The following is a 17,683-nucleotide window of genomic DNA, read 5'->3' as shown; positions in this document are numbered from 1 at the left end:
TTTCTCTTAACTTTTCCCTCAAATAACGTTTGAAACTTCACAGTCAGTTGGCATCCTCCCTTAACAGGTACCCTAAATTTTTTAATTATGAATAGTTGTATTCTACGAGGGCAGTTCAATAAATAATGCAACACATTTTTTTTCTCGGCCAATTTTGGTTGAAAAAACCGGAAATTTCTTGTGGAATATTTTCAAACATTCCCGCTTCGTCTCGTATAGTTTCATTGACTTCCGACAGGTGGCAGCGCTGTACGGAGCTCTTAAAATGGCGTCTGTAACGGATGTGCGCTGCAAACAACGGGCAGTGGTCGAGTTTCTTTTGGCGGAAAACCAAGGCATCTCAGATATTCATAGGCACTTGCAGAATGTCTATGGTGATCTGGCAGTGGACAAAAGCATGGTGAGTCATTGGGCAAAGCGTGTGTCGTCATCGCCGCAAGGTCAAGCAAGACTGTCTGATCTCCCGCGTGCGGGCCGGCCGTGCACAGCTGTGACTCCTGCAATGGTGGAGCGTGCGAACACACTCGTTCGAGATGATCAAACAACTCAGTGCTCAACTTGACATCTCTGTTGGTAGTGCTGTCACAATTGTTCACCAGTTGGGATATTCAAAGGTTTGTTCCCGCTGGGTCCCTCGTTGTCTAACCAAACACCATAAAGAGCAAAGGAGAACCATCTGTGCGGAATTGCTTGCTCATCATGTGGCTGAGGGTGACAATTTCTTGTCAAAGATTGTTACAGGCGATGAAACATGGGTTCATCACTTCGAACCTGAAACAAAACGGCAATCAATGGAGTGGCGCCACACCCACTCCCCTACCAAGAAAAAGTTTAAAGCCATACCCTCAGCCGGTAAAGTCATGGTTACAGTCTTCTGGGACGCTGAAGGGGTTATTGTGTTCGATGTCCTTCCCCATGGTCAAACGATCAACTCTGAAGTGTATTGTGCTACTCTTCAGAAATTGAAGAAACGACTTCAGCGTGTTCGTAGGCACAAAAATCAGAACGAACTTCTCCTTCTTCATGACAATGCAAGACCTCACACAAGTCTTCGCACCCGAGAGGAGCTCACAAAACTTCAGTGGACTGTTCTTCCTCATGCACCCTACAGCCCCGATCTCGCACCGTCGGATTTCCATATGTTTGGCCCAATGAAGAACGCAATCCGTGGGACGCACTACACGGATGATGAAGAAGTTATTGATGCAGTACGACGTTGGCTCCGACATCGACCAGTGGAATGGTACCGTGCAGGCATATAGGCCCTCATTTCAAGGTGGCGTAAGGCCGTAGCATTGAATGGAGGTTACGTTGAAAAATAGTGTTGTGTAGCTAAAAGATTGGGGAATAACCTGGTGTATTTCAATGCTGAATAAAACAACCCCTGTTTCAGAAAAAAAATGTGTTGTATTACTTATTGAACTGCCCTCGTAATTGTATGTATGCAAGTAGTTGTTGCTGATAGGAGAGTGCAATGATAGGTCATGAATTGAAGTGACATTCTGTAAGTCATATCAGCATCTACTTTATTCTTTCTTGTTGTACTAATACAGTTTTTAACTTTGTGGCTTTTCCTTGTGTCTTCTTTTCACAATAGTGTAGTGCACTTGGCTGAATTTTCACAATTTAATAGAAATTTTGTTAAGTGTACGTAGAACAGTGGGAGGGGGTCATTTGTCCCCTGGCATAACTCCTTTTTAGAGTATTGCTGTTCTCATACACATAAATGTATTTGCATTGCATTTTGCTTTGATCAACAATCACTGCCTCGAATGATGATACATTGTTGGAAATGTTTACACTTAGGACACTGTAGTGTAATTTTTCAGTCATATTTCATTTGTTGCTGTAGTTACTTGCCTTGTCAGTTAGGTAGAATTTTTTTTTTCTTTTACATGCATTTACAGTTATGTCACATCAGTGTGGCCCTACTAATGAAGGGATTTGTGTATTCTGGAGAACTCAGAAGATATTGAGTCAGCAAATGACTTATCAGGTTCAGACTGTGATTTTCTGCCACAGACATCTGACAATGAAGCTAGTGAGAATGAGAAGAAGTTACTGCCAGTAAATGTCTGCCCACCTCAGTTTTTTTCACCACAGCAGTGAAGATATCAGCTTGAAATGGAACGGAAGGTCGCTAAAACACCATCGCCTGGAAGAAGGGCTGCTTCGAACATCCTGAAGGAGAGAGGACAGCTCACTACAAATGCCTGCCACCGAGTGGATGATTCCATCATCACTGCCGTCTGACTTCTTTTTGATAATCACTGCTTGAAGTGAAATAAAAACCACCACTTGGACTGTATTGTTGGGGAAATTGAAAGCCAGTGATTAGTATTATGTACACCAGAGGTGTTTTTGGGCTAAAAGTGTTTCCTTGGATGACCTTTTGATTGGATTAGTTGCAGGCCTAATGTTAGCAGAGGTAAAATCACAAAAACAATTCTTCCACTTTGGTGACACATCGTCTCAAGTTCAATGGAAATATGGAACTAAATCATGCAGAACTGCTTCCACTTTTACTGCAACTATGAAAATATTAGAATTTACAAACAGTTACTTGTGAGCAAAACAAGGTGCAGGAATACCCAGTTAATGTGAAATGAACCTGACAAATGTGGACTGAGGTTCTGGATAGTGCAGACATGGCTTCTAAGTTCATTTCCAGTGGCTTTCCATACCTTAACAATTAGGAAGGATGATCAGACAAACATCTATTGGGAAAGTGTGCCATACTTCGCCTGATGGAGCCATTCCTAAACCAAGGAAGGAAAGTGACAACAGACAACTTCTTCACATCGCTTCAGCTTGCCAGGAAAATTCAACCGACGAAAATATCATTAGTGAGAACAATGAACAAGATTAACTGAGAAATGCCCAGCTGTGTGAAGAAGAACAATTCAAACTAACATTCCACCATCATCTTGAAGAAGACTGATTAGCCACAATACACCCTGACAGAGTACCAAGGGAAATATAATAAGAATATCATTATTCTCAGTGTGCTATATCCAGGTGTACCACTGAATGAAGATGAAAAGAGGAAGCTAGAAACTGTTAGTTTCTATAATGCTTTGAAGTATAGAGTGGCCATGACTGATCAGATGAGTGGTAAATATTCAGCTAAGGTTGCTTGCAGGAGATGGTCACTGCATTTCTTGTACAATAACCTAACAGACCCAGTAGAAATAAATGTGTAGATCATCTACAATCAAAATAACCAAGATTAACCTGCAGAGGATGGCATTCATTCTTTAGCTGAAAAATGAGAAACAAGAAAGAGCAGAACAGGTGTAAAAAAGCCAATAGAAAGAGGAAGCAGTGATAAGACTGGAGAAATTACAAAAGGAAAGAAATTACAACTTGGAACATGCAAAGGAAATGAGACCAGTGACATCTGTGAGAAATATGAGACAACTTCCAGAGAAAAATGTGTACTGAAAGCTCCATTAATTTGCTCAAAGGGAGACTGTAATATTTGAAACAAAAAATGAAGTAATTGAGAAATGCTAGGAACTTATGAACTAGGTCACATTTCTGGGTAGGCATGCAATGCTGTGTATCCAAAACAGTAGTGTTGCGAATTTGATGTATAACTTTGACTCAAATGTGTACATGATAGAAACATGAATGGAAAAAATTAACTCTTATTTAACTGTATTGTGAATTTTTAATGGTAATCTCATTAGGGTTCAAATGTTCCATTCCCACTGTTCCAGAGGTATCACATTTGCCGCTGTTCTGGTGTTAAAAATTTCTCAGTACTACGCTATGCCAGCCGACTATGTCAGTTAAGGATGTGTAACAGATCATTTAAATATTGATGCACCTTTGTAGATTTGAGTGTATCTCATTGGTTTTGCGCTTATGAGAACATTAAATGGGAAATGGTATGAACATACGTAATAGCATTATGTGCATATAGTAGAACAGTTCAGAGATGATGATTGTATTAGCTTAACAATGCACCAAGTCATAAATCAGCATCTTTGGGGCCGGCCTGCCCATAGTACAAACCTGAACAAAGTGGAACACTTTTGGGATGTTTTAGCATGTTGCCATTACTACAGAGCCCAGTGTCCAACACTGCTACCTTTTCTGGCTTCAGCTCTTTAGTAAGAATGGGCTTTCCTTCAATGTCATTCAGACACCTTACTGAAAGTCTTCCCAGCAGAGTTCAAACTGTCATAAAGGTGTAGGGTAGGCACAGCCCATATCAGGGCCGGTCAGAATTTCTGCACGCGTGCGGTGCTCCTGCACATGTGCAACTTCTGGGTCACAGTGTGCACGCCGCAGCCATCAGTGTTCATGTAGTGAATGTTTCTACACACAGATGTCACTTTATCCACTTACTGGGATACTCTGCACCAGCGCATTCTAGTGCTCTTTCCACAGCTTGCAAGCCAACCATGGGAAAGTATTTCACGTATTAAACATTTAAAATACTGTTACAGTGTACTCATTGAGATGTCTACTTTTAAATTAACAGCTTAACCCAGTAAGACAAGTAATACAGTTAACAACTGTGGGTTTTTATTAAGGCAGCTTGACTGACGGCACGTAAATACGTGGAATGTTTTTGATCTAGTATTTAAGAAAGAGAGCACTTAGCGACTTCCAACAAATCTTATTCATGATTTCAAATAACATTAAACTAATGCAAGGTTTCCTGTAACTAATTCTCAGTGCTTTCAGTTAGACCCACATAATTTCTGTCTCACTGACCTCTGAACAGAATGATAACTGCAGACCTCTCGATGATCACCTGTTATTTCAATACCATTATTGCTATATCTTTCATCAGTTCCGTCTGAAATCTGCATAATAACCGACAATTATATGAATGTTATGTTTTATCAACTTCAGCTGTGCGTAGCCCTTCACACATTAAAAAAAAAAAACCCTAAATGTAAGTATACATTGGAACAATCGGTTTAATGACCAATTTTCCTGATAATAATGTAACATGGAGCAGAATGAGGCAATAATGCACAGTTAGTAAACAATTTTTAATTATGAAAGGAATAAATCCAAACACATTTATCACTGCTCATGAGAAATGATATAGTTAATATTGGGCACAAAAGCACGGCTCATTGACAAACGCAAGCAGTTGTGAAGATTTTCATCACTTATGCTTGATCGAAACCTTGATTTATTCATTTTCATCACCGAGAAAAATCTTTCACAAACATATGTTGACCTGAACATGGACATAACTCGTGCGGCTTCTTGGTGCAGGCGTGGAAATTCTTGTTGTGAAAAATTTTCGTAGAATTCTTTTGTACTCTGCATTGCAAAGAACTTGTCCTTTAGTCTTGTATTGCACTGTAGGTCGATCAGTTCCATCTGTAGATCGTTCGGAGTATATTCAACTGATGACGAGAACGGTCGAACAAAGAGGCGAATGACAGGGGAAAAACTAGTAACATCTGCAAATCGTGCTCGAAATTGTTTCTTAATTTTTACAATTATTGACACGTATTCTTGAAATCTAGCACTTTCATGGACCAGTCCAAGAGTCGGGAAATGTGCAGTGTTTTCTGTCAATAGCAGGCTCTCCCAAAGCACAAGCTTCCTTTCAAAGGTATTTACTTTTTCCAACATGTCAGATATTAAATTATTTTCACCTTGCAAACTGACGTTCAGGATGTTCATGTGAGATGTAATGTCCACAAGAAACGCAAGGTATGATATCCAACAAGGGTCTTCCAACATAGGTTCACTTTTTCCCTTCTCATGTAAGAATGTTACTATGACCAAACGTAAATCAAAAAATATTTTCAGCATTTTACCTCGACTGAGCCAGCGTACTTCATTATAGTAAGGTATGTCACCGTACTCCGCTCCTAATTCCTCCAAGAACCGCCGAAACTGGCGATGCGTAAGCCTATGTATCTTCAGATAGTTTACAGTACGCACAACAATTTGCATGATGTTTGCTAACGTTACTGATTTTGCACAAAGCGCCTCTCGATGCAGAATACGGTGAATTCCATACGTCGTCTCGTCTGTGCGCCCTAGCTTTTTGCGCATCCGTGCTATGAGTCCTCTCTGATGGCCTTGCATTGATGGTGCTCCATCTGTGGTCACTGAGACTAACTGATTCCAGTCCATACCGACCCCATCAATCGCTTGCTCGACAGCTTGGAGTAAGTCCGCACCTGTAGTAGTCCCTTTCAAAAGTACTAAGTCCAAAATGTCCTTTGTTACACAAAGTGTGTTATCGACACCTCGTGTGTATATCACAACCTGTGCTGTATCTGTAAAATCTGTTGCTTCATCGGGCGCAACAGAGAAAGCAACAAAGTCTTTAGCCTTATTTATTAGCTGCCTGTGCACATCGCCGGCCATAGCACTGATATGTCTTGTCACTGTTTGTTTGGATAGACTAATTTCTTGAAACCTGCTAATGTTCGTGGGACACACAAGTTCTGCAGCATCAATGACACCCTTTCACAAACTCCCCTTCGGAAAAGGGTTTCCCAGATTGCGCAATTCTTAATGCGATTTTAAAACTTGCTTGAAGTGAAGATTTAGTGTGGTTCTCATTCTGGAAAATTGAAAATAGTACAATGTACAGCATACAGTAAAATAGATATAAGTGTAACACAAGAAACTAAGAGTTCAAGAAGTATCAGTTACTTTTACGTACAGTAAAATCGAGTTATTGTGTCTCATCCATTTTCTTAAGGACTAAGGACATTTAATTTTGCTTACCATTCTTCACTGTTGAGTACACTACACTCGTCTTTGTGATATGTATTGTAGTGTCTTTCAATTGAAAACTTACACTGGCCGCCTATTATTTGGTGGCACAGCAAACACTGTGAGTTTTCGCCAACGGCTACAAAAAAGCATTGCAGTTCCCAGTCATTTTTAAATGACTAAGAACATAGATCTCCCATCCTTTACTTTTTCACAGTACCTGCCATTTCTCAGTACTTTGCTGTTAAGGTTACGGTCATCAGGGGTAAACGAGACTGGGTATGTTGCGCTCTTGCTTGTACCACATAAACAGGGACGTGGAGCTGCTGCCATTCATTTAGGACACATGTCTAATAACAGATGTCGCTGTCGCACACGTGTGCACATGTGCAGCACCTCCGCACATCTGCACACTGTGCAGCGTTTGGCCGGCCCTGGCCCATATTAATGTCTGCTAATAGGTGTGCGGATACTTTTGAGCAGATAGTGTAGCTTCAAAGTCTGTTAATAATTAACTATTATAAAATGCCAAACACTATTTTATCTATGTAGGCTAGATTTAACAGAGTAAATTTAGCAGTAAAGCCACAACTCACAAAAATTAATACCACTATTCACTTGTATTAAATAGGTACTATTTATCTACTTCTGCTTGCATATTATTTATATTCTGACACTGATATTTATCAAGAATAACAAATACCTACATCCTCAAAGGGTAGAGGCCTATTCACAATAAACACTGCCTCTTGTTATGAAGCTAACAGGAATCATCAGTCTTTGAATCTATATAAATTGAATTAAATAGTTGAATGAGTGAAAAATCAAACAATGGAAAATCCAGAATGGAATGTAACAACATTATGAAGAGGATAGTCACTGCTCACTATATAGTGGAGATGCTGAGTCACAGATAGGCACAACAAAAAGATTGTCACAAAATGAGCATTTGGCCAACAAGGCCTTTGTCATAAAAGACAACAGACACACACAAACACACACACACACACACACACACACACACACACAAACACATGCAAACACAACTCACACACACGTGACCACAGTCTCTGGCAGCTGAAGCCTGACTACAAACAGCAGAGCATAATGGGAGAGGCTTCATGTGCTGCTGCTCGTAGTCTGGCCTCAGCTGCCATAGACTGTGGTCATGTGTGTGTGAGTTGCATTTGCATGAGTGTGTTTGTGAGTGTGTGTGTGTAGTCTTTTTTTGACAAAGGCCTTGTTGGCCGAAAGCTCATTCTGTGACAGTCTTTTTGTTGTGCCTATTTGTAGCTCAGCATCTCTGCTAAAAACTCTGTATTCTTACATATGCTGCAAATTCCTTTGAAGTGTATGGGAAGAACTTCTTCCTATAGTACCATTTATTAGGTTTTCTACCTGCTCCATTTGCATTTCACTTCTTCAGTGCCTCTGTGCACAGTGTAATGAGTCTATTGTTGTATTCTTGGTCCCTTTGGGAATGATATGAAAAGTTCTGTAATAGATACCTATATTGCTCACTTGATTTCAGTTCTTGGTACTCTATAAGTAGGCTTATGAGGGTTAGTTGGCATCTGTCTTAAAGTGTCTGACAATTTGGGTTCTTCCTCATTTCTGTGACTCTTTCCCATGAGTCAAACAAACCTATCACCGTTTATGTCCCCTTCTTTGTATATGCTCAATATCTTCTGTTAGTCCTATTTGGAGAAGGAGGGTAAGTGGGGGGGGGGGGGGGACTCCAGTTTCTTTTACATCTGTCAGTGGCTTCATCCAAGATGACATGGTGCATCCTCCCTACCAAGGTATCCTCAATCTGGTCACAAATTTCACTTGATACTGTGTACGATTGTACTTTCATTAATATGAATTGCTGTGGTACTGAGTTAAATGCTCTTCAGAAGTCAAGAAATACTGAATGTGTCTATTGCCTTGATCCCTGACTTTCTGAATGTCACGTGAGAAAAGGACAAGTTGGGTTTTGTGTGACCATTGTTTGCGGAACCCATGCTGCTTTGTACAGTGATGTCACTATGTTTGAGCTCAGAATATATATGTTACTAAGCGACTAACACGGAGCGTAGAAACCAGACTCCATTGGAGATTGCCTGTCTAATGGCTTCCTGGGCCATGAAAACTTTGATTTTCAGTATTTCATAAAAAGGTGACCAAATTTAAAAATTAAAATGCTGACATATTCTACTCATTAAGAGATACAGTCTTATGTGAAAAGTTCAACACAGTAAGACAAGTATTACAGTTACAAGCTTTGTGTATGTCTTGAGGCAGTGTAACTCCCCATGTGCAAATACCCAGACTGTGTTTATCCAATAATTGAGAATGAGAGCACTTAGTCACCTACAGCAAACTATACACATAATTTCAAATGTTTGAAGCACTTTATCTTGCTGACCCCCCGCCCCCCTCCAAAACAATAAAACCTAAAAATATTTATCACTTTTTTTTTTCATGCAGTACAACTGCCACATCAGGCATGACATTTTAATTTATTTCTTCTTTACTACTAACTTTAATCGCAACACATTTTGTACACATTACCCACTCATTCCAACTGAATGTACCTGCAAAATTGTATCATTCTGTGACACAGAATTTAGGAGATATGATGTCATAAACATTGAGTGACTTGAAAAACTTGTTTTTGCGTAAAACAGAGCACAAATAACCAAGGATATACTCATACAATGTTTGATAATGAGAGTACTTAGTGGTTTACATTGAACTTACAATATAATTTCAAATCTTTTCTAAACTTTTTCATGCTTAATGTTAAATATATTACACATTAACTCATTTGGAAAGTAATCAGAAGTTGGAAGCCGTTTTAGAAGCTGTATTTGATTCTGTAAAGAACCAGTGTTTTACTGGTTTTATGAGATTCTACAACAAGTGGATGCCAAAGATATTGGATAGTAGTTAGTGGACCACTTAATGCTACCCTTCTGACAGATGGATGTAACCTGTGCTGCCATCCAACTACTGAGCATAGCTTTTTTTCTCCCAGAGACCTAGTAGGATTAATAAAGGGGCTAACTCAGTTGAAAATTCTGTGTATAATCTGATACAGAATCCACCAGGTCCAATTTCAGCAATTTTGAACTATTTCTCAGTGCTACTGGCACTAATAGCTATGTGGCTTACCTGAACAATGGTGTAAAAATTAATTTTTAAAAGAACATTTGAAAACAGAGTTCAGCTTTTCTGTTTTTGCTTCTCTACCCTCAAATGTAAGTTCATGTGCTATCCATGAGTGTCTGGAGATGAATTGTGGTGCCACTGACAGCTTTTACATGAAACCAGAATGTTTTTTGTGTTTTGTTAGAGGTATTTCAATAAGGCTAGGCTTTGGTAGAAATTGAAGACTTCACACATTACTCTTTTTCGAGCCAAATCCTTCGTTTTTCACCTGTTGTGCAGTAGTTACTGTTTCTTTTGAACTTTTTTGAAGAGACTGTACTGTATGCTGGGGGTTCTCCCATCATTACATGTTGTGTATATATATCTACTGCTTGATTAACTATTCTTCTAAGCCTTAGGCTACATACTCCCTCATTCTGAACACTAAAGAAAGAAGACAGTATAAACATGGAACTAATATTTGTGTCTTTTATTGTGGTCATATAAATCTCATTTCACCTACAACACATTATTATCAGAAGTTAATACACTATGCAATGAGTGTAAGAATTCCATGGTAACTGAAGAGGCCGCTGCAAGGAGTGTGTTACTTATTTTACACTATTTTCTCACATTGCACATGTACTGAATTATTACTTTATTAGCTGTTGCTGTATTATTTGAGAAGATTATTCATTAAGACAACAGCAAGTTTAAAGTATACTGACACCTTAAGGTCAAAACAGTAAGAAATACTTCTAAAAACATACCAAACTGAGCTTTTTGATTAGTTTCTCTGTGTTGACTTTATTTTAACTTGCTATCCAGCAGAAACACAGGAAGTTTTCTAATTGTGTCTCGATTATTGTTGTTATTAGTGTCTATCTTATGTGCTGAAAGATCATTTTATTTGTTTGAAGTCATATAACATCAAGTCATATAACATCAGTATTTGTGGGATTAAGACTTGAACTGTTTGCTTTGAACTAGTTGTAGACCTATTCAGCTGTATTACTTGCTGTGTCTGGTATTGTTGGGTCTGAGACGTGATAACTATTTTCGCCATCAGCAACTATTAGTGTTTGTGAACTGTCCTTCAGAGTCACTGAAAGGTCAACTACTTATTTGGAATTAAGTAGCATATCTAGCACCAAGTGCTGTCGAACTTCATATATTATGTTTCCACATTCTGTGATTAGGTTTATTCCTGTAGTGCGATATGTCAATGTGACCCACTGCTTTGTTTTATGCAAGAGGTAAATAGTGAGCCATTGCAATGATAATTCAGTGTGAGACTGATTTTGTAGTAACTATGTCCAATTCACAAACCTGAACTTCTCAAGTCCCTAGAAAGAGTTTCATTAATCAGCATTCTCTTCCTCTGTTCTATTACTGTCTCCACTACCATTATTTTATGTGTCTCTAAATGTTATCCATTTGAGTACAGTTGTGTCTCATATACAACTGTTACATTTGCTTGAGATTGCTACTAATTCCATGATAACACTGTTGTATACCATGGCTATTCTTGGAAATTTTATTGTAATACAACAGTTGTGAAGCTCTATTTATGTCACCTAACTTTTCATTATGATGTAATAGTGGTGACTGTTCGTCTGATGGAAAAGAACAGTTCAGTCAGGAATTCTATGCAGAACCTTGAAGCTATACAATTAGAATGATTTGGTCATTACATCTTGAAAAAGTGCTTTCAATTTAGGTTATGTTTTTGTTCTACATTAACATTTGTAGTTGAAATTCCAAGAACACTGAAACAAAACACATTTAACTGTGTGAAATATTTATAGTATCGTATCTGATTGTGTGTCAAGCATATGCAACAATAATTATTCTGCATGCATGTGTTAAGTTGACAGACATACTGCATGAAACCTCAGAAGTTTTTAGAAGGCTGAAAAACATGATTCACAAGAACTCAATTCATTGTTCCCCTGTTGGAAGTATTCTTGGAATAACGATAACTTAATATATGATTTGGAATTGCAACACATCCATGCTAATGAACATGTAGTAACAATTTTGCATTTATCTAGTATTAGAATCTATGTGTTATTGAAACAGAAACCTTTAATTTACTAGCATTGTTGTTGCACATTCACTTTTTAGTGATTTTTTGTGTCTGAAATGTAATATTCAGTTACCAACTTATTAAAAAAAAGTGAGTAGAATTTTGCCTCTGGATGGGTCATGAAAATTCAGTTTACAGACACTTCTTATTTTTTTATTTAAAGGTTATGTAAGATATGGTGAAAAAATTATTGTATGCAATACAATGTGTAACTACTAGACACTTCAGGATAATCATGGGTAAACAGCATTTATGTCATCTGCTGTTAACATTCTGTGTTGAATTATTCATCAGGGAATTAAAGTCACTGCACAAAAGTAATTTGCATCCTTTGTATGGACCAGAATATATGATGATACCAGTCACATTAAAGAAAATGACTGTGTATTTGTCTGATGTATTGGATTTTTCTTGGACTGTAGTGCATGTCTGTGTTAACATGGATGTAATTGCTATGTGTAGAATATTATGCAGCTTCTTTTATCTGTGCATCTTTTTAAAAGAAGTTTCTCCATTTGTGGAAATAGAAAAAAAACCACTGCAGAAAATATGAATGAAATAGTTACACAATGAAATGTTATTCCAACTTTAAAAAGAACTTTCACATTCTTTGTTTGTCAGAGAGAACATACTTGGGTCAGAGAAAACATACTTGGAATTGCTGATGATGCAATAGTGCCACAATTTATCAAAATATTAGGTCCATTAACAAATGTTATCAGTAGTATGAGAAATAAGAGCGAAGATTTGCTTTGTTGCTAAAGTTATCACTTCTGACAGAAGTTTCATCATAGAGATATAGTGATAGTAAGGATAGTTTACATAGAAAACTAAGCTGTCCAAATTTTCCTGTTGAAGATTACTGTCTGTGTGTCTTCCCCTCCTCCTTCTTCTTTCTTGGATGGGTCATTTAGGACTATGTAGTATCAACCGTTGTTGGTCTTCGTTTTGGCCCAGTATTTTTTTATGCACACTGAATGAGTGTGTTTCCATTACTCCGTCCAATCTATCATTTGGTCCTTCTGACTTCTTCCTCAAAAGCTTGTGTTTCTATGAGTGATTGCGCCTTGGTCTTCTAAATTTGGTGATCCTAATTTTATAACATCTTTTTCTGTTTGTACCAGTTGGATCTAGTAATCTTATTTTTCAAGACTGCATGAATCTAATTGATTAGCTCCTGTGGGTTGATTCTTTCTTCGTGTCCCATGAATTGGATTCTTTTTATTCACATTAAAACCTTGATTTTATAGATTAACCTGTACCTCACTGCATTGAGTATTGGAAGACATATTTCATCTTTTATTCTTCGTCCTAAGATTTTTCTCCTGAGTTTATGTTCGTTTGCTTCCAAATGCTTGGACAGTAAGGGCCTTTGATGTATAGTGCTTCTGATTTGATCACAGTTGTATAACACTGGAATTTATAGTTCCAGGAAAGGCATTTTTTGTGAACTGAAATATGGTTTCTGTTTTCTGAAGTCTCAGTTCTTTGACGTTCTTTTGTTACCATTTTCAGTGCTGCATTCACCTTAGTATTTAAATTCTTTAACATGGAATACTCTGTTATTGTCAGGCTTTGTCACCATCAATTTTGATATCTGTTTGTCTATAATATTACAGTTTAGATTATATTTATTTCTTATTAATGATGTCAAAATTAGTTATTGTGTGGGTATTACTTTGCTCTATGTAAAGAGCTGTGAAATGGAGGGAAAACAAGCAAACAGATAATTGAAACACATCAAAATATGTCCTGCGATGAAGGGAATGCACTTCTTATTTTCCTTGGTAGGTTGTAGTACTGCCACAGCATGGTGACCTACCCTGTATCGTTGAGCCCTGTATTTCTCTTGAATTTTACCCAGGAATGTATTTGTGCCTCTGTATGTATGGGTGCATGGCATGCACCCTGTCCTGAAGTGGAGAGCGCTGTGACAGTGGTGTTTGTTGATGACAGTGATTACCGGAGCAGTCAGGTGGCCCCTAGTGACTCTGACCGGGATTGTCCCAGCAGCAGCAGACGGGATTCTGACAGCCAGCATCCAGCTAGCCTGCGACTGGGGGTGGCCGGAGCTGGGGTACCTGGCGGGGGTAATGATTCGGAGAGTGGTGGTTCTCATTCCCCTTCACCTCGTGCCAGCCGTCGTGCTAGACAGGTACATTGCTGATCTCTCATTACTTTAGAGTTGTAAATTTCATTGTTGTACCTTCCAAATTATTTTATGTTTGTGTATTACTTCCTGTTTAGATACATTGGTAAATCATTATTGTAGGCAGCACTGGGATAACATTGTTATAAACCATATAAGTGTTTGGAAATGTAATTTTCTCACTCTGTTTTTGAATTCTTTGATGATCTTTACGTGTGATGAGGTCAGAACAATACACTAGTGACAATGTAACATACTGTGATATTTTCCTTGAATCAAGATTTTTGTATATTGCTGCAACACAAACCAAACTTTCTTGGAAAATGTATAAAGTAATCCTTCATGAAGTTTTACTTTCTGAACCCAATTTCTATGGCCTGCAATTCTATGAGATTTGTTGTTATTGGGCTGTGCTCTCCTGTGCACTGTAATGTGGCCTCTAAAATTTGTAATCTTTTTCCTGGTATGCATGGAAAATTATAATTCCCTGTTAATTACGTTTGCTGTGAAGGAAGTTGAATGAAATGTATTAAAATGTTGCAGACATTTATAAGTATCATATAGAAGCTTGAGAAACAGTCATTACTCTTGTGTCTCTTCTCAGTTTATTGCACCTCACAGACAACATTTTGCATGGGAGATTCTTTATATCATGTTTGAATACTCAAGTCACAGTCCTAGTTTTACTAATTTATTTTATAATACAAGTAGTCATGAAGTTTTAATTATCACCTTGGAAAGCTAAACTGTGACCATGAAGTTTGATGATAACATTTATAACTCTCTTCATATTTACCCTTCACTCTTACACATTTTTCTCAATGGTGGATGACTTGATGGAGACATTGGCTATAGATACATGCAAATTTGTTGTGCAGTAAATATCCCACCTGGAAAACCAACTCGTCTTTATTCTGGAAATGCCTGCTGTGCAATTTTTTCATCAAATGAGAAAAGAGCAAGAAGTCATTAGGGGCCATGTCAGGAAAATATGGGAGGGTGAGAGAAAATGATAGACCACAGAAGTAGCATGTGTGACTGACTGCCTCCTGCACATAACGAGTTGGGGTGTTGTCATGGGCAAACAACACCCCCTTGGACATCTTCCCACGCCACATCATCTTGACAGCCTGTCATAACATCATCAGGTGTTTTCAGTAATATGCTCTTACGACAGTTTGCAAGCATGATAATTAAAACTTCATGACTACTCCTCATATTTACTATTTCCCTCTTGAAAAATTTTTATTCCATGGCAGAAGTGAAAGACAGATAATTAATTGAGAGAAGAATTCCTTAATTGTCAAAACTGGAAATGTACATACCATTTTACACTTTTCTTTATTAATATGATGCCTTGTGCATATAACATAAGAAGTAAAATTCTTTTTGCTTCAAAGTTTTTTTGTTTTTAAAAGAAAAGCTCCACTCAAAAAATGAGCAATACATGTTTCAGACAAATAAAACTGTTCATGCTTTTACATATTGAAGTATATGTATTACAGTGTCTTTCTCTTTTAAATTATACGTAACTGCCTGCCTGTGTTAACTTTTAGTATGCTTGTGGTTTGCAGTTTTTCCGAAGTTTGTTATACTGACATCAGTTCTTTGTGTACTGCGACATTATAGTTGTAACTTCATTTCATTTGGTGTTTGCATGTAAACCTGTGATATATTACTGGTCACACAATAGTTTGTTAATAATATGAGAATTCTGAAGCATTCCCATAATACAGCATAAAGCAAAAATGATTAATACCACAGGAGAGACAAGTTTATATTATCTATACATTGAAGCTTCTCATTAATAGTGAAGGGTGAAATGATTGACAGAAGGTCACAAAGGATTTGATTTTAAGTTCTAATTGAGTCATCACAGGAAATGTAAAATTTATATAAACTCTTAATAATGCTTGAGAATAATATTTAATCTTTGAAATAGTAGAAGTTTCAGTTACAAAGTTTCTTGCCAATGGTAATGTGAATCATAACGTAGAAAATCATAACTTCTTGGTAACTGATTTAAGCTGTGTTGGAACAGTAAAAGAATGTAGTGCTATGGATATTAAACTTCATACAAATACAATAATATTTATTTCTTCTATAACTACGCTGGTTTTGAATAACTCTTCAACATGCAAAGATCTCAAGATTGATCAAAATATTTACCATTTGATTGCCACTGGTGATTTTAAAGCACAATTACATGTTTTTCTATTCTGTGTGGTGCACTGTTTGCATTTTCTGTAGGAATATTTCCACATGCCACTGTCATTTTATACATACAGTGTACCATTTAAAATGTTTATGTTACAAACACTAATTGGTGACAGATATGTAGACAGGATCTTGACAACTTTTGATGAGTGTTCTTTACTCTACTGCAGAGTTACGCAGCATCTTATCAAAAGTATTTCAGCAGCTTTATGTATTTCAGAAACTAACTGCAGTTGTTTTATTAGAATCTGGGTCCTTCCTAGTGAATGATAATGGGCCATTCAGAATGCAGTAGGCAACAAAATTGAAATATTTAATTCCAGTTGCAATACATGTCACAAGGATAGGCTGAACACCAATGCTGGTGGCATATTTATTACCATAAAGAAGCTGATTATCCCTAGTGAGGTTATTACAGATACCAAAAGTGAAATAATTTGGGGTGATGATAAGTGTGAAAATTGGATGGACATGGTAGTTGCATGCTTTTACAAACCTCTTTTCCCCAGAGATGTCGTGGAAGAATGGTTCACAGAAAAATTAGAGAATACCATGTATAAATAACCTGATCATGCTATGGTAACAGAAGGAGTTTCAAACTTGCAATCTGCAGACTGGGAAACACACATGTTTAAATCAGGTGTCAGGGACAAGTTTCCATGTGAGATTGCTGTAACTGTCTTTTGTAATAACTACCTTGAGCAGTTAGTCAGAGAACAGAATCGTGAATGCAACGTAGTAAATATCCTGATAACTGATGTAGCTGAAGTTCCCAGTTCAGTTAACGTAAACGAGGAAGTCAGCGACTATAAGTTTGCTGTACTATAAATGATGACAGGTGTTAAGAAAGGTAGGAAATATTTTTGCACATTTAAACACTTTCAAAACCATACTAATAAACAAAAGTTGATCAAAGGCAAAATGAAGTGGATTTAAAAAAAGTAGGCCTAATTGATCTAACAGAAAGTCCTATGAATTTTCAGGCTTAAATTCTGTAAATGGATCAAAATCATTCATATAATTGTGCACCTTCTTATTTTTTTTAATTCTCTGACTGATAAATTAGATTTTAGATGTACGGCTGCAGAAACTTCATTTCTTCAATTAATATTCTGGCCGTATACAAGGTGGAATCCAAAATTTTCGGGACTGGTGCTGCCATATGGAAAGTAGGGGTAGTAGATCTTTGCGCTGCTGGGTGGCAATAGCTGCATTTCTGATGAGTCAGTGTGTGGAGTGGCATTCAGCTGGGAGGACGTGTTGTGTGTCCGCAGTGATTTCCATAATACTCTGTGTGTGGTGTGTGGCAATTTTATGATGGATCCATGAACAGAACAGCGCGTGTGTATCAAATTCTGTGCGAATCTCGGGAAAAGTGCTAC

At 37.6% G+C, this 17,683-nt stretch overlaps 1 protein-coding gene across 1 annotated transcript in view; it reads left to right on the top strand.

The window, feature by feature from the left end:
- Positions 1–17,683, top strand: part of LOC126251375 (MAP kinase-activating death domain protein) — a 595,744-nt gene that overhangs the window by 36,539 nt on the left and 541,522 nt on the right. Inside the window, exon 4 of the mRNA XM_049951759.1 lies at positions 13,892–14,090. Coding sequence (XP_049807716.1) covers positions 13,892–14,090 — 199 coding nt within the window. The remainder of the gene's footprint in view (positions 1–13,891; positions 14,091–17,683) is intronic.

Source organism: Schistocerca nitens, chromosome 4 (assembly GCF_023898315.1).
Source record: "Schistocerca nitens isolate TAMUIC-IGC-003100 chromosome 4, iqSchNite1.1, whole genome shotgun sequence".
Classification (NCBI taxonomy): Eukaryota; Metazoa; Arthropoda; class Insecta; order Orthoptera; family Acrididae; genus Schistocerca; species Schistocerca nitens.
The sequence above is the reverse complement of the archived record's forward strand: the minus strand, read 5'-3'. Positions and strand labels throughout refer to the sequence as shown.